Here is an 18,138-nt window from a genome sequence, read left to right as displayed (position 1 = left end):
CTGCTCCACGCTGTGTTGTTTGAGACAGTCTCAGCAGCCTTCACTGGCCTAAAACCCAAGATCCTCCTGCTCCAGTCTCTGGAGTGCTGGGTTTACTAGAGATGAGGCGGGCACACCCTCTTTCCTTGTTTTCCTGTGTTACACAGGGCCATCTTCCCACCTAGATCGACAGTTCTCTGACGGAATAAACACATTCCATTAGCGTCTCTGGCTCCAGGACTCGGCAATCACCAGGCAAGGGGTACATGTGACTAAATGACTAAAACAGGGAGTCTTGTTTTTCCATAGAGGGGGGCAGAAGGGCAGGGCAGGGCAGGGCAGGGCAGGGCAGGGCAGGGCAGGGCAATAGGAATTGTTAAAGTCTGATTGCTCCGAGATAGCTTGGATGGGAAAGAAGAGAGATGGAAACCTGGAGTTGTTGCCAGTTTGGGGTGAATAAATTCAGGTCCATTCTACTGGTACAAATGATTCTCCCTGATGGCTGCCTTTTCTTTTCGGAGTTTTGAGTGAGGTAGTCCAGGTTGGCCTCAGAACTCCTTATGTATACAGCCAAACATGCTCTAGGACTTCTGAAACCCCTGCTTTTTCTCCCCGTGTGCGGGGACTATAACTGTGTATCACCAAGCCTGGTCTTCGGAATAAGGTTTTGTTGTTTCATTTTGATGGTACAGAGGCATCTAGCCAACGTCCTCACACATGCCAGGCAAATAGTCTACCACTTGGCTATAGCCCCAGCTGCTTGTCTTTGTTTTACTTTAGTTTGAGAAAGGGTCTCATGCTTTAGCCCAGGCTAGATCCAAACGCATACTCCTTCTGCCTTAGCTTTCTGGCCTGTGTCACAATGCCTGGCTCAGATGGCTACTTAGAGAACTCTTGGCCACTATTGCCAGATCTTCTACCTCTGGCTCCACCCCCAAAGAATCAGTCGATCAAGATTTTTATGAAACGTCAGGGCACAGTGGCTCGTGCTTTAACTGCAGCACTCTGGAGGCAGAGGCAGGTGGATCTCTCTCTGTGTTTGAAGACCGCATGGTCTATAGAGGGAAGTTCCAAGACAGACAGAGCTACACAGAGAAACCTTGTCTCCAAACTTAAAAAAAAAATTAATAGTTGAGAATTTTACTTATTCATTTTAAAAATTTAGTCTTCTCTCATACAATACATTCTGGTTGCAGTTTCCCCTCCCCCTCTTCTGCCATCACCTCCATTTCCCTTCAGAAAAGAGCAGACCTCCTAGGAATATCAACCAAACACGGCATAACAAGATACAACAAGACCAGACACAGACCCTCATATCAAGACTGGGTGAGGCCGGGGCTGAGGATTTAGCTCAGTGGTAGAGCGCTTACCTAGGAAGCGCAGGGCCCTGGGTTCGGTCCCCAGCTCCGAAAAAAAAGAACCAAAAAAAAAAAAAAAAAAAGACTGGGTGAGGCAACCCAGTAGGAGAAAAAGGGTCCCAAGAGCAGGCAAAGGAGTCAGAGACACCCCCACTCCTGCTGTTAGGAGCCCACAAAACCACCGAGTTAGCAACCATGGCATATATGTGAAGGACCTAGCACAGGCTCTGTGATTTCTACTTCAGTCTCTGGGAGCCCCTGGGAGCCCTGCTTAGATGATCTGTGGGCTGTGTTCTTGTGTTCTGGACCCTTCCCTGGCTTATACAGTTCTTCCCCCTCTTCCTCAGGGGTTCCCTGAGCTCCAAGGGGGAGGGGCTGGATAAGCTCCGATTTGGAGCCTCTCTGCCTAATGTTTGGCTGTGGGTCTCTGCATCTGCTCCCATCAGATGCCAGAGGAAGCTTCGCAGAGGACAATTGTGTTAGCTATGTGACAATTAGGAGTGACTTCATTGATTTCTCCCCCTGTATGCTAGGTCTCTGGGCTATCCAACCTCTAGTCCCTGGTCATCCAGGCAGTGTCAGGCATGGGCTACCTCTCATGAGAGGGTCTCAATTTACACCAGTTATGGTTGGCACTGTTACAAAGTCTGTGCCTGCTTTTCCCCTACCCCTGCACATCTTGCAGGCAGGATAGATTGCAGGTCAAAGATGTTGTGGCTGGGTTGGTGTCCCAGTCCCTCCACTGGAAGCCTTGGTTACAGAAGATGGCCAGTTCAGGCTCTGTATCCTCCAGTTACTAGGAGTCCTCCCTAAGGTCACCCTCCACATGGGTTCCAGGGAGTTTCCATTGTCCTGGGTTCCTACCTCACCCTGAAATGTGCACTCCCTCCCCAATTCACCATCTCTCCCAGTGCTCTCTCCCTCCATTCCTCTCCCACCTGATCCCTCCTGCTCCCATCCCCACCCACCCTCAGCAACAGAACCAACACATCTGTTCCAGTTCCCCTTCCCAGGGAGATCCATGTACCCTGCTTAGAGCTCTCCTAACTACTCGGCCTCTCTAGGTTTGTGGATTGTAGCATAATTATCTCTTACTTAACAGCTAAGGTCCACTTGTGTTACTATGTTTGTCTTTCTGGGTGTGGTTACATCACTCAGGATGATTTTTTCTAGCTCCATCCATTTGCTTTCAAATTTCATTCCCTCCCCTCCTCTTCCTCCTCTCCTTCCTCCTCCTCCTCCTTCTTCTTTCTTCTTCTTTCTTCTTCTTCTTCCTCTTCCTCCTCTTCCTCTTCTTCCTCCTCCTCCTACTCTTCCTCTCCTCCTCCTCTTCTGCCTTTTTTTTTAACAAGTTCTTGCTATGTAGTTTAGTCTGGATTCGAACTCATAACCCAAATTGGCTGCCAACTCACTCTCCCACCATCTCACCACCCAAGTGCCTTTTCTCATCAGCTCTTTTAAGTGCTGATAAGAAAATCAAGGCTATACTTAGTGCATTTGACACCCAGGCAAAAGTCAATGCAATCCAGTCTGGCCTTGAGCATGCTATATAGGCAAAGCTGGCCTTGAACTTCTGATCCTCTAGGTTCTACTACCTCCTGAGTGCTGGGATGGCAGGTGTGCATTCATTAGGTACTGGCTGTCAACCGCCAGCCTGTCTGCTTATTAGGCAAGTATGCTATCAATGGGGTTACATCTCCAGTCCTGAGGAGATATTTTAAAAAATTCTCTAAGTGGCAATATCATTTTCAATAAAATAAAAATAAAAACCAGGCAAGACACAGATAGGAAACATAATTTTAAAAATATTGAACTCTGGGGCTGGAGAGATGGCTCAGTGGTTAAGAGCACTGGGTGCTCTTCCAGAGGTCCTGAGTTCAATTCCCAGCAATTACACGGTGGCTCATGACCATCTGTACTGGGATCTGATGCCCTCTTCTGGCATATGGGCAGAACGAACATGTATACATAATAAAAAACTCTGTAGCTATATAAACACAATCTTAAAAGTATTGAACTCTGTAGATACATATAGTGTAAAGATGTATATAGTTAGCAATTTTAAATTAACTACAGAACAAGAAACAGTAATGGATCTTAATGACTTTAGTGATTACATGATTACATTTTAAAGAAAGTAGGCTGATCTTCATGTTGACAGAAGTGGTGAGCAGTGTTTTAAGTTTTGCTTTTTTAGAGTTTATTTCTTTTTGTGTGTAGTGTATATGGATGTGTGCACCCATGCACACACAAGTGGAGGTAAGAAGGTCACTGAATGTCTTCCTTACCATTTTGTCCAGACTGGCAGGCCAGAGAACCCAGCTCCTAACACAGGGGTGAGTGTTGAGGATTCAAACCCAAGTTCTCATGCCTCTATAACAATCTTACTGAGCTACCTGGAGGCACTTAAATTTCACTTTTAAAAGTTTTTCTTAGGGGTTGGGGATTTAGCTCAGTGGTAGAGCGCTTGCCTAGGAAGCGCAAGGCCCTGGGTTCGGTCCCCAGCTCCGAAAAAAAGAACAAAAAAAAAAAAAAAAAAAGGGAAAAGTTTCTCTTAGGGGCTGGAGGGATGGCTCAGTAGTTAAAAGCATTTCTTGTTCTTCCAGAGGATATGTGTTTGGATCTCAGCATGTAGGTCTGGTGGCTAAAAGTTACTTGTAATTCCAGCTTCAAGGGATCTGATGCCCTCTGGCCTCCAAAGGCATATGTACACACACACACACACACACACACACACACACACACACACACACACCACACAAAACCCATACACATAATTTATTAAAAAGTTTCTTTTATATGAAGCAAGATAAATAATGACTAGAAAATGTCTTAAATGTAAGGAAAAATTTAGCCAAAAATTCACATTTTAGAATGAATTTCAGAAAACCTTAAATATAAATTAAAATGCCAAATGGTCACCTCGAATGAAGAAATTAGGAATTAAGTAACAGGTTTATTTTTTTCTCAAATTTATAATCACTATTCCAAAATTTTTAGTTTTATTTATTTACTGACTCTGGGGATTGAAGCCAGGACCTGGTCCCTGTATGTTGCAACCTTCACTTTTCCCTGTTTTTGTTTGTTTGTTTAGATTTATTTATTTTATATAGTGTTTTCAAATATTTTTGTTTTTTAAGATTTTTTAAAATTTTTATTTCATAAATGGTATGGGTGTTTTACCTGCATATCTGTCTGTGTATCACTTACATGCCTGGTGCCCAGAGCAGCCTGAAGAGGGCGTCAGGTCCCCTGGAACTGGATTTAGAGATGGTTGTCAACGACCGTATGGGTTCTGGGAATCAGACTCTGGTCCTCTAGAAAAGTAACTGGCACTCCTAACAGGGCTGAGCCATTGGGATTTTTTGCCCTCATGGGTGCTTGCATGACACGTGCTTGCCCGGTACCCTTGTCAGTCCGAAGAGAATGTCGGACCCCCTGGAACTGGAGTTACAGATGGTTGTTGGCCTTCAGGTGACTGCTGGGAATCAAACCTGGGTCCTCTGCAAGAGCAGCAAGTGCTCTTAACCTTTGAGCCATCTTGCCAGCCCCAAATTTATTTGTCTTAAATTTTGAGCCAGGGGCTGAGGCTGGGGAGGAACCCAAGGTCCTGAACACAGTCGGGAGGAGCTGTACCAGTGAGCTGCTGCCCTTAGCCCATCCCTATTTATTTCACGGATATATAGATGCTCCTATATAAACATTTCGTAGCCTTGTCTGGGCTGGGACTTTCTATCACAGACCAGGCTGCACTCATAGAGAATGTCCTGTCTCTGCCTTTTGAATGCTAGGTTTAAAGGCGTGAGGCATCATGTCCAGCTTGACTTGGTTATTTTAAATCGACTGGTTGAAGAGTAAAAATATTTAGTTATCTGTGGTGTTGAAGGCACTGTGCCCAAAACAAAACCAAACAAAACCAAACCTTAACAATTTCAAACTCTTCAAAGACCTGATTCTAGATACAAACATACGTAGAGGGATCTGCTTGTGCCAAGGGCCCCTTGCATAACCAGCTGCTCTGTAAATCAGGTTCTAGATAGAACCAATGTTTTATTCACTTGTTTATAGCTCCATGTGTAGTCCAGCCGGTCTCTAATTTAGTGTCCTGGGATTATACGTAAGCCACCACACACCTGTTTTACAATATTTTTTAAAAAAGAGAAGCAACAGAGCTGGATTTAGCTGAGTAAGTCTTCAGTGCCAGCCCTCAGGAGGTGGAGCAGTTCAAGGCCAGTGTCCACTGCACATTGAACCTGGGTTACATAAGACCCTGCTCCCACCCCAGTGCTAAGCTGAAACAAACAAACCATAGAAACTCATCATTGTTCAAAGCAATTTAGAACCAAGATCTGTAAAACAATTAAAAAGCTCTCTCTCTCTGTGTGTGTGTGTGTGTGTGTGTGTGTGTGTCCTGGAAATTGACTTCTTATGTCTTCTCTCTTACCCTCTATTCTTTAAGACAGGGCCTCTAACCTAACAGGGAACTCACTGATGCAGTTAGACTGGCTGGCCCACGGTGAGCCATAGCGATCCACTCTGTCTCCCCTCCACCGTGAAAGGCTGAAGTTCCAGAAGTGTGCCACTGACCTTGGTTTTTATGCGGGTGTTGGAGACTCAAATTCGGGTCTTCACAATTTCTAGGCAAGTCCTTCACCGACTGAGCTAGCCCCTACTCAGCCCCAGCCCCACCCCTGAAACAGAGCCCTGGAGCCCTCTACTAGTCTCTCTAGCTAGTGAATAACTGCAAAGGAAGGTCTCTAGCCTCCTCTACCTTCCAACTCCGGATTACAACACTAGCAACAACAACAACACACACAGCTATTTCTCAGCTGGGCATAATGGTCCTCCATTGGCTGTAATTCCAGAACTTGGTGGAGGGAGGTCAGGAGTTCAGGTTCATAATGAGTTTGAAGCCAGCCTGGGCTACAGAAACAAACACAACCATTTCCGGTAGTGGAACTGTGAATTCTAAAGCCACGCCCTCCGAGGCATACATCTCCTTCTTGACAATGTGAGCCAGAGAGAAATGGTGGTCATCCCATGGCTAAGGGCTCCTGTCCTCGTTAGTCCTGTCTCAGTAACCGCTGCTCTTCAGAGTCTCCATGGACTCAGCTGCAGGCGGTACGGAACACTCAGGCCCGCGCCTGCTCCCTGGCGAAGGGGACGCAGGGCCATGGGACTTTCAGAGATTTGAGAGCTCAGGGTGATGCAGGTGCAGGCGCAGGGCGGGGTCTTTGTTCTTTTGCTCATCCCTCCTCTGTGCCTTCCTCTCCGGAAACCAGCAACACTGTGAGTGTTGGTGATGCTGAGCTGTGGAGGCCCAGTTTAAGGAGACATTGGGGTTGTCGGGGCTGTGACAACTGTCAGGCCATAAGTGGGACTGACCCCCGACTCTCACACCAGCAGCAGTCATGAGCAGAGAGAACAACTGTACCACAGCTGATCTAGCATGGGGTAAGCTGGGCGGGGCAGGGACTCCTGGGGGAGGGGTTATGTGGTTCCGCATTCCATCTGATACTGGCTGGGGAAGGGGTTTGTGTAGGGTAGTAACAGCCCACATCCACTCGCATCCACAGGGATTCCCTCCATCACCCAGGCGTGGGGACTGTGGGCCCTCTTTGGGGTTGTGACAATGCTGCTTCTCATCTCATTGGCTGCACTCTTGTCCCAGTGGACCCGTGGTCGGAGAAGGACCCAGGAGGAACAGGGACCACCGTGAGTGAAGAATAACGGGGATGGGTTAACTGAGAGCTCCCTCTTAACTAAAAAGTCCTCCACTCACTCCCAAACTCTGTGCTGCAGCTCTGGAAGGTCCGTGGAAGAAGTTCCCCTGTATGGGAACCTGCACTATTTACAGACAGGTAGGCAATGCGGTCGGGGAGGAACAGGGCTCAAGGGCCGGCTCCTAGTTCATGGGATGAAGATGGGAATGGAGACGCCTGGGGCAATCAGAAGTTGACGAGATTCCTGTGCCCTTGTCCCAGGACGGCTGTCGGAAGAATCAAGGTCAGAAGAGCAGGACCCATCCTCCGGAGGCCTTGCCAGGGTGAGTCAGCCGGGCTGAAGAAAAGGGGAGGGAAGGAAACAGGGATGATCCCCGAGGGTGTAGAGACCAGCTAACAGCCTCGCATCTCCAGGGAGCAGAGGAGGCCACGTGTTACACGAGTCTGCAGCTGCGACCAGCCCAAGGTCGGATCCCCAGCTCTGGGACCCCCATCAAGTACTGCGAGGTGGTGCTGGACTCTGAGCCAAAGCCCCAGGCCTCAGGCCCTGAGCCAGAACTTTATGCCTCCGTGTGTGCCCAGACACGCAGAGCCCGTGCTTCATTCCCAGATCAAGCCTATGCCAACAGCCAGCCTGCACCCAGCTGAGGAGGACCTGGAACCGTGGGCGCCCATGGCTCAGCTGCTGGGTCAGGGACTCCTGCTGCCATGGCTAGGGTATGCCTGGTTTCTAACCATCTCCAGGACATTGAGACTTTGCTGAGTGACAGGTGATGGCCTACTCTGAACTTCCTAAGTTGGATGACGACATACATACATCTCAGAGTAGGAATGCTCCGGGTTTTCTGAGGACAGATTTGCAAAGGGAGATCCCCTCCGCACTTACCTTTCCTATGGGCTCCTGTAAGCCCCCAAAGTCGTTGGTTCACACCTTTCGCTCCTTTTAGGGTTTAACAAGGTTCCCCATGTTCTCTCTAAGCTTACCCAGATACCTCATTGTCTCCTCAGACACAGGAAGTGGGCAGGGAGGAGTGGGTAAACGCCAGGGAGGATGTGGGTGGTTGTCATGCATGGGAGCCCACAGCTGGAAGGCTCCTAAGGTCCCAGGTTTGGTTTCTGACCCGAAAACCCTGGACAGAGAATAGCCTTCATGCTGTGGCCTCTGGCGTCTCCTGGTTTTCGAATAAAGCATCTCAAAACATGTTTGTCTTTTAACCAGAAGCTGCAGGTCTGTAACAGACTTCTACAGGGTGTGTGTGTGTGTGAGGGGGGTGAGCTTCGTTTGGCATTGTGTCTAGCATTTCTGAGGGTACCTAGCTGGGAAAAGATTGAAGAGGTAGATGCTGATGGTGAAGGGCTGGAGACCTCCTTACCTAGGTGCTATTCCTGATTCTAGACATTTGCAGCACTCATACTCTGAGCTGCCCCATTGCTAGTGGGGTCTGAAAACTCACCAGTCCTGAACTACTCTATCCATTACTGTGCCCCTACCTTCTGGCCTAGCTCTTTCATCGGCTTCTGCAACCGTTCTCTCACATCCCATATGGGGGCTACCCATGCCTATACTGACTTCAGTTGATATGGTTTTATTCTGTCTACCAAATTCCTCTATTGGTCTCTTGTCTCCCCATCACTATGGCAATGGTCCAGTGTTCCCTCCCCTCCCCCGCACTATAGCTGTCTTCAGACACACCAGAAGAGGGCACCAGATCTCAGATGGTTGTGAGCCCCTATGTAGTTGCTGGGAATTGAACTCAGGACCTCTAGAAGAGCAGTCAGTGCTCTGAACCGCTGAGCCATCTCTCCAGCCCCCAATCCACCTTCTTAATTGTCACTCACAGTCCTGGCCATAGCTTTGCTTGTCACTAGTTTAAAACCTCTATCCAGCTTGCCCTGCGAGCCACCCATCTAGTGCTTTAGTCTTAACCTGCGCTTCCCGCTCTGTAAGGTTTGCTGTAGTTGTTGGCACGTCGGCCACAGATCAGGACTGTGGGCGTGGGAGCCAGACTGCCTGAGTTCAAAGTCTACGCCTTCCACTCATAGCCTGAGTGTTCCTTAGTAACTGGGCCTCAGTTTCTGAGTTTGTATGATGGGGAAGATATTCTTGTCGTTCATTATTATTTTTCTGTGTGTATGTACATGTTTATGAGGGAGGGCACCGATGTGACTCGTGTGTATGTGTGTGTGCATACATGTGGAGGCCAGGCGCTGTCTCTCTTCTTGGATTTCAAATGTTTAATATCACATTAGTAGTAGTAGTGATGGTGTTTGTGGGAGAAGGTGATGGGAGACAATTGGCGCAGGAGTTGGTTTTTCTCCTTTTACTTTGTAGGTACCTGGGGATTGGGCTCAGGTTTTCAGAAATGCCTTCACCCTCCCCCCATCCCTGCTTTACCCTCCCCCAAGCCACTTTGTGACCTACCTTTTTTTTTTTTTTTTTTTTTTTTTTGAAGCAGGGTCCCTTACTCAGCTCTGATGCAGTCTAGGCTGGCCAGCTATGGAGCTCCAGCCATTCATCAGTCCCCAAGTCCTCCATTCTGGGATACAAACACCTGCCATTGTGTCCTCTTTACATGGATGCCCGGATCCCACTCAGATCCTTCTGCTTGCAAAGCAAGCACTTTACTCCCTGAGCTATCGTCTCAGCCTTTCTCAGCCCTTTAAACATTCTTATTATTTTTATTAACATTCATGTGTAGGGATGGTTGCGCTGTTTGCATGTCTGCCTGTGTACCACTTTTGTTCCTGGAGTCCAGGGAGGACAGAAGAGGATGTTAGATCCCATGAAACTGGAGTTACAGATGGTTGTGAACCACCATGTGGATGCTAGGAATTGAGCCAGTGCTCTTAATTACTGAGCCAACTCTGCAGCCCCCGAGAATTGTTAAACAATTTAATCTTTATTATTATGTTTATAGTTGTTCTGCCTGCATGTATGTATGTGCAGTCCCCTAAATGCCAGAAGAGGGCGTTGCTTCTCCTGGAACTAGAGTTACAGATGGTTGTGAGCACCATATGGGTGCTAGGATCCAAACCAGGGTCCTCTACAAGAGCGAGTGCTCTTAATCCGGAGCCAATTCTCTAGACCCTTGTTCTAAAAAAGAAAAGAAAAGAAAAGAGGAAAAGAGAAAGCTTGTTTTGTGGTTTAAGTTAACTACCATATGTTAATCACTAAAACTGTGAATGTTCAATAACGCTAGGAATTATTAAAATGAGGAAAACATGGAGTCCTATGGAGGAACTCACAGATGAAGTAACTCAACAGGTACCGAGAAAAAATGGAAAGGTAGAAAATAGTCCAGCAGGGGGCGCCACAAGGCTAAGGAAGGGAGGCTTCTGTAGAGTTGCCGAGGGGCCCAGAGGTAAAGGAAAGAAGCAAGAGGAGTCTGATGGTGTGACAGAAACCAATCGTGCCAAGGATTGGATTTCCTGCTTTTGATGAGGTGGAAAAGAGTCACTGAGTGAAGCAAGGAACGAGCTCCAGTGATTGCTCTGTGCGCTGTAGGCCTGTAGGATGGAGCTAGGCAGGGCCCTTACTGAGACGTCAAAAGACGTCAAAAAGTGTCGCATTAGGGATGGGGACAAAGTGATGTATTAGAAATATTTAGGTTTTAAAACAACGTTTCATCCATCACACATCCATCTTTGTGATCTAAGCGCCATCACAGAAATATGGTCCAGTTCTAAACTGCTTAAGCTGTTCTCCCTGTGGCAATATATTGCTCCGTCTAACCCATTCTTGCATGTCATTGGCTGCTCTCCTCCAACTTTCTGTAGCCCATCTATGATGGCAAATTCCACTCTGGCGAAAAGTCCAACTTGGTGAGCTCCTTCTTATCTCCAGCCTCCCACAGCACAAGGAGTGTGGGGGTGGGGGGGGGATGAGGGAAGGAATCGCCTTCAGTCTGAGCTCTGGCCGGACCGACCGTTTTGGGACTTGAAGGACAGAAGAGAAAACAGAGATTTTCATTTCCACATTTCGCTCCTTTCCATTTGCAACCAGAGAACAAGGAACCATGCGCTTGGTAGACATGGGTGTCCATGAGAAGGTTGGTAGTGGGGCGCTTTGAGGACGCTCCAGCCCACAAAGTCTCTTAGAGAGACTTGGGTCTCTCTAAGGGATATGTAGGTCGCAATCAAGGACAAGCAATTGTGTGGGAGGGAGGAAGGGTGGTTTTGGGGCAGACACCGGATGAAGAGAACCACAGCATCGGGATGTGGGCTTTTGAGGGGGGCTGTGCTTCTGAAGCTGGTTCAGAGTCCGCACCCGAAGGACGCGAGAGAGTTTAGGCTTCGAAGAGGAGCTGATAGGAACAGCACACACGTACAAACAGGAACCCGGGCTGAGTGTTCCAAGGCTCCAACACAGGAAGCTGATTTAGAACCCCAGCCTGAGCTCAGCCTGGGCTCAAAGCGCTCAAAACCAAGTAAGTTCCAGTGACCCCTTTCGGCATGAATCGGCATCGCTACCACCTCTGCGCAGGCGGGATGCGGCTTGGACCATTAGCATCCTGGGAATTGTAGTCCCCTGGTTTGGAGTTGCATATGACTCTAACCCAGGACCGTTTGAAGCTGGGCAAACATCACTCATAACTGTTTGTTTATTTGTTTGTCTGCTTGGTTTGTTGGTTGTTGTTTTATGTATAGCCCCAGTGGCGTGTGATCTGAAATTTTTCTTCCAATCCCTGCAGTTTTTTCTCTGCATTCTTTATCTTATACCCTCTCAGTGCTAGGAATCAAACCCAGGGACCTCATTCATGCTAAGCAAATGATCTACCGCTGAACCACGCTCCTTCCCTTTCCTTCCTTCTTTCTCCCTCCCTCCCTCTCTCCCATCCTGCCCCCCTCTGTTTTGTTGTTTTTCAAGACAGGGTTTCTCTGTACAGTTCTGGCTGTTCTGGAACTTTGTAGACCAGTCAGGCTTTAAACTAAAAGATCCACCTGCTTCTTCCTCTCAAGTGCTGGGATTAAAGGCGTGTGCCACTATGTCTGGCTCCCCACCCCCCACCCCCACCCCCCACCCTTTTTTTTTTTTTTTTTGGTCTGGCACAAATTCTAACCACTTGAGAAGCAAACTAAGGCAACTCCCTTTCTGGTTCCTAAACCAAGGAACATAACCACACCTCTCTGGTTAGTCTACCCTTCCAAGTTCCCTTCTTTGAGATTCTATTGCCCTCCTGGTGTATCATTTCAGCCAGGGGGCAGATGTTTCTGGAAAGTCACCAGAGCCTTCTGCAGCCCCAGCTCCCCTCTTATTGACCTCATCTTTGATGATAGGTAAAAACTTCGGAGTAGAAGGAGAGGGTTTTGGACCCGTGAACACCAGGAAGTTCTGAACTTCCTTACCACTTACTGTAAGGGACTGAGGCTGTGGCAGGCGCTGTGTGTACTAGGCCTCATCATTGTTAGCCTGGCCTTTTCAGTCCGTCAAGTGGGTTTAAACTCCAGGATGGTTTTGCTTACCAGGAGGGAAGCAGAGCAGGATGGTCCTGTGAGACCAGGTCTTGATGACATAGTCACTTAATGCATTGGCTCTAACCAGGGCAGAACTAGACCCGCCTTCTGGAGGGTTTGGGGGTTGTAAACCAATAGATTCCATGTTTCGCTTCAGAGTTCCACCCTGTGATCACATGAGTTCTGAATAATTCTCTGTGGGAAGAGCAGCAGAGAAAAACGCTAAAGACGCGGCACCTCTGACATCTCTGCCCTTTACTCTGTTCCCCCACGAGCCACTCTGCTCTGGGCGTAAGTGTACTACCATGCTATTTGGCCCGAGTTGGTTATCTCCTCTACCATGTGCATCCTGGGGAAAGGACTTAGGTCACCAGGCTTGGTGACAAGTGTCCTCGGCAGCTGATAAGATGTGGAAAGATGCAAGATACTGAAAGAGGCACCAGATAAAATAATTTTGTTCCATTCTGCTCTCGCTTTGCCTTTCGGCATTTTTTTTTTTCCTTCTGAGTCTGTCTCTTCCCTTTTTGTGCGTCTCACAAAGTCCAGGCCAGCCTTGAACTTGGGTTCTTCTTGCCTCTGCCTCCTAAATTTCTAGGATTACAGGCCTGTATCACTAGGCCTAACATCCTGAGTTACCCTCTCCTGCAGACAGCAGGAAGGAGAGACTAACTGGTAAACATCTTTATTACAAGAGGATTAAACACCCCCTAAGTAAAAGCAAAACTTGCAGGGCAGATTGGCCCTCTCCCTGAGTAAGGGCAGTCACCCCTAGTTTGAGGCTGCCTCCTGGAGACAGACTTCAATTGAAAACACCAGTGACAGCTTCTTCAGAACCCGTTAGAAAGCCATAACTGAGACAGTGATTAACCAGACCATCCCCTACCCCACCCATGCCAGAGGTGCAAACCCTGGCTACCTTGTTTCCTTTAAAAGTTCAAAGTTCCCATCAGCTCCTTGAAAATGAACTTGCGGGCTGGAGAGATGGCTCAGTGGTTAAGAGCGCTGACTTCTCTTTCAGAGGTCCTGAGTTCAAATCCCAGCAACCACATGGTGGCTCACAACCATCTATAATGAGATCTGATGCCCTCTTCAGGTGCGTCTGAAGACAGCTGTGGTGTACTTGTATATAATAAATAAATAAATCTTTAAAAAAAAAAAAAGAAAATGAACTTGCAAGTCACTGAACCCCTTTATTTGTTCTTGGTTGTGTTGATTAAAGCTTGTTTCTTCACCCATTGTCCTCAGACTCTGGTAACATCATTTTAATTTCATTTAATTGTGTGTGTGTGTGTGTGTGTGTGTGTGTGTGTGTGTGTGTGTGTGTGATTTGTACTGGAAGAGACCAGAAGAGGGCATTGGATTCCCTGAGACTGGAGTTAGAGATAGTTGTGAGCTGCTGTGTGGGGTTGGGACTTGAACCTGTATCTTCAAAGGGGTGGCCAGGGCTTCTAACCACTGAGCTGTCTCTCCAGCTCCTGGAAATTGTAGTTTTGTTTAATGTGTTGGGTAACGTGTTCTCTAGCCTAGTTTATCGATTTCTAGAGTGACTGAGTTAGAAAGAGGTTGGAAGATTTGGTCTCACCTTACAGGCACGACTCTCCAGGCCTTCCTGCCGACATTTCCTGAGGTGGGGACTTTGTTGCCTGATGAGGCACTTACTTCCATTCACTGCAATCAGAGAACTTTAGAGTCTGCCTCCTTGTGACTTTTCTTCTGTTCTGCTGGCTGAGCTACACCCGAGAAATCTCCTCCTTTCCTCCCGTGTGTAACAACCTGGGGGGACTGAGGAACCACTCTTAGAAAGAGAATTTCCTAAATGGTTTTCTGTTCTGTTTTTTAAAACAAAATATTTTAAAACTTCGCTCTATTTGTGCTCAAGCGCACAAATAGAGCGCTCTCTTTTCTCTGTTTTAGTTTTTGACAGGGTTTCTCTGTGTAGCCCTGGCTGTCCTAGAACTCTCTCTGTAGACCAGGCTGGCCTTGAACTCAGAGATCCTGACCTCTGCCTCCTGGGTTCTGGGATTAAAGGCGTACACCACCACCGCTTGGCTGGGGGAGTCAGTTCTGTACTTCCACCAGGGATGGGTTCCAGAGATCAACGTGATGTTCGGTGGGCGGTGCTGTCACGGGACAGGCTAGTACCTCAGGTACTTTTTAACGCTGTGATAAAGACCATAACCACAAGCATCATGGGAAAGGAAGGATTTGCTCAGCATCCTTGTGCTGATCACTGTCAAGCACCGAGGGAAGCCAAGACAAAAACTCGTCCAGCAAGACCCAGGAGGCAGGGACTGAAGCGGGTACCAAGAAGTCTGCTTATTGGCTTGTTCAGCCTGCTTTTGTACACAACACAGAGCCATGGTGGGTGGCACTGCCCGTCAGTGATCTGGGCCCTCCCACATCAATCATTAATCAAGAAAATGCCCCACCAACTTGCATATAGGCCAATCAAATGGAGCGATTCCTCAGTGGCCACTCCCTCTTCCCAGATGTACCAAGTCAACAAAATGGAACCCTCGTAGTTATCTGTGAGCCCTTGATCAGAATCCTTCCTGAAGAGTGGGTCTAAGACGTGAATGGGGTTCCATTCCCACACTCTGATTCAGAACAAAGACGACAGACAAAAGGCCTTTGCAGGAATAGACTACATAAAGGGGATTTACATTGAAAGGATAATTGGGCAAATTGGAGGCCTAATAGAACAGACCTGTGACTGTGGTACTGGCACCTGTAGCGCAGGCCTTCAGGCTCCTGCCCTGCCCCTCCCTTGAGACAGGAGCTTTCTCCATCTCTGATTCTGTGTTTCTGTTCATCCTGCTTCCCAGTTTATGAACCTGCCCCTTACCAAATGTTGTCCCCCCCCACAACAGCCTCGTGTTTCCTCCTTTGCTCATGGACACACATTGCTGTTTCAAAGTTAAGACAGAGCCTCGCAGCGTGGTGCACACCGTCAGTGTCAGTGCTGGAGGCAGAGTGGGTGGATCTCTGTGATGAGACTGTCCCTTCTATACCCACTTTGACAACGGGACTGTAGGCCAAGGGTTAACCCAGCTCTGCCGGGCTCCAGCAGAGAGAATTTCCTGCAGACAATTCTGGAGGACAGCCCCAGCCAAGGCTGTCTGGAAGAAAGCACATCTTAACAGAATCTTGCTTCCAATAAGAACCAGTACGTTGGCTCGGTCTCTATGACTTCCCCCCAAACTACTGACCGGTTGAATATCTCAGACTCTGTAATGAGGAGAATGCAAATAAACCAGAGGGCAGAGGGACCTACCAGAGATGGGTAAATCCTTGCCAGAAAATTATGTGAGTTTGGAAGCTCAAACAGGAACTCCTTCAGTGAACTACAGAAAGTGATCTCAAAGCTAACAATTTCCATAGATAAGACAGCAGAGTGTCTTTGCTGAAATTCCCTAAACAAGCGGAGGAAATTAAAAAGGCCTATTTCAAAGCATGAGACAAAAATATAGACATGCAAATTCTGTGGTGAATGATGGGATTGGAACAGAACCAGGAAATTCGCCATGCAAAGGCTGTGGGTTCCCAGAGAGAAAGGAGCACGAAGGTTATAAAAATGACAGCTGAAGTTTCTCTGGGCTGAAACTCCAGACCAGATAGAAAAAGAAACACACTCAGCCGTGTACAAGTAAAAAGCACGTGTCAAAACTCAAAGTCTTATACCCTTGCAGGCAGCAAGCAGGTTCCAGTTCACCAAAATTGAATGTGGGTTAATGAGAGAAACGGCCTCCAACATGGACCCAGCCAAGGACCGGATGAAAGATCTGTAAAGGCTTAGCAGACTTCACAAAGTATCCCATCTGAGAAGAGGTTTTAAGAAAACATGCTAAGCGGGGGTTGGAGATTTAGCTCAGTGGTAGAGCGCTTGCCTAGGAAGCGCAAGGCCCTGGGTTCGGTCCCCAGCTCCGAAAAAAAAGAACCAAAAAAAAAAAAAAAAAAAAGAAAACATGCTAAGCAAACAGAGGATGAATCAGAACAGAGAGGTCAAGACAGAAGATGGAGAGGAAAGAGAGAAGCAGAGGAAGCAAACCATGACTTATATATTTGTATCTAAACCTATTTATAAAGTGTAATACACTTGCTAAGTAAGAACTCAAGACAGGTGGAACTCACTATGGGGGAGGGGAAATTCTAACGAAGACTAAATGATCTCAATTAAACGTTGGGATCAGGTGGCTGGGATTCTGGGGAGAAAACTACACCCCAGATGTGTAAGAGAGGAGAAAGTGAGGAGACAGAGAAAGGTGCAAAGTGAACATAATCTAAAGTTCTCATTTCCTTGGGGTGGGAGGATAATCGTAACATGATAACATTGTGGGGCTGCCTGTATCTTTGTACACTGGAAGAGTTCATGTGTGTCCGACGGCATACACCCAGATTGTACTATCTGAACTTTTTTTGTAGTTGCTAGTTTTTTGAGACAAAGTCTTGGTATGTATCCCATGCTGACCTTGAACTCTTGGTTTCTGTGCCTCAGCCTTGTGAGTGCTGGGAACAAGAGAAACCAATTGATACAAAGAAGCAAACACATCCCACAGGAGAGCAAATCCAAGTGAACGGAATTCTGCTGCTGCGAGACTAGTTGTTCCATAAATCAAAGTCAGATGAATATTTACCTAAGAGTAACACACAGCAAAGTGATAAAGTTTCCCAATGAAGATATGGGCGAGAGATAGGAGGAAAAAAAAAAAAAAACAACCAACAACAAAAGCAAATGTCTGTTGACTTCAAGTCAGTAGAATTCAGTCTACAGCCCAGGCATGAGGGCGGGGCAGGGCCTTCCAAGAAACCGGATGCAATTTAGATGCAATAAGAATTCTCTTTTCTTTCTTTAAATGTTTTTTCATTTTTTCTTTTTAGCTTTCCTTTTTACTTTACTTTGTTCTGTGGTCTGAGTGTTCTGTATGCATGTAGCTATGTGCACCTTATGTGTACCCGAATCCTGCCACGGTCAGATTGGATCCCCTGGAAAGGCAGTTATGAACCATTGTGAGCCACCATGTAGGTCCTGGGAACTGAACCTAAGTCCTCTACAAGAACAACAAATGCTCTTAACCATGGAACTAACTTATCACCCCATTTTCTTTTTAAAAATTTATTGCATTTATTTATCTACTTTGAAGGGAGGCCTGTGCATGTGGAGGTCAGACGACAGCTTTTGGTGGTTGGTTCTTGCCTTCTGCCATGTGGATACTGGGGGATAGAACTCAGGTCTTCAGGCTTGGTAGCAAGTGCCTTTGCCTGCTGAGCCATCTCATTGGCTAGGACAAAAAATAATTTTAAGACGTCAGTTTTCCAAAATCGAAGTGTATAGTTAACTTAGTTCCAACCTTAAATTCCAATCTTAAAGAAAGGGCAGGGAAACGTTTGAAAAACATTTGAAAAATTGACTGAGGGCTGAGGAGATGGCTCGGTGGGTAAAGCACTTTTTGTGCAAGCCTGAGGGCCTGAGTTTGAATCCTCAGACCGAATGTAAAGTGACAGCTAGCATCTATAACCCCAGGGCTCCTGCAGATAGATGGGACACCCACACTCACACATACAAACATGTGCACATATGAAGATTATTTTTAAAAAATTACTGAAGTGGGGCTAGGGGTGCATTC

General features: G+C 47.2%; 1 protein-coding gene across 2 annotated transcripts; it reads left to right on the top strand.

Annotated features, from left to right (window-relative positions):
* The first annotated feature begins 6,033 nt into the window (after positions 1-6,033).
* Sit1 (signaling threshold regulating transmembrane adaptor 1) lies at positions 6,034-8,261 on the top strand. Of its 2 annotated transcripts, none has more exons than XM_063288225.1 (5): positions 6,034-6,791; positions 7,009-7,052; positions 7,140-7,198; positions 7,322-7,383; positions 7,475-8,261. In XM_063288225.1, the coding sequence occupies exons 1-5, from the start codon at positions 6,787-6,789 to the stop codon at positions 7,821-7,823; spliced, it is 519 nt and encodes a 172-aa protein (XP_063144295.1). In that variant the 5' UTR covers positions 6,034-6,786; the 3' UTR covers positions 7,824-8,261. The 2 variants fall into 2 exon arrangements, with proteins under 2 accessions (XP_063144295.1, NP_001019515.1); NM_001024344.1 differs by having other exon boundaries at positions 6,635-6,791; positions 6,914-7,052.
* Positions 8,262-18,138: the final 9,877 nt, after the last annotated feature.

The sequence above is a fragment of the Rattus norvegicus genome, chromosome 5 (genome assembly GCF_036323735.1).
Source record: "Rattus norvegicus strain BN/NHsdMcwi chromosome 5, GRCr8, whole genome shotgun sequence".
Lineage (NCBI taxonomy): Eukaryota > Metazoa > Chordata > Mammalia > Rodentia > Muridae > Rattus > Rattus norvegicus.
This window is presented reverse-complemented; position numbering and strand designations above follow the sequence as displayed.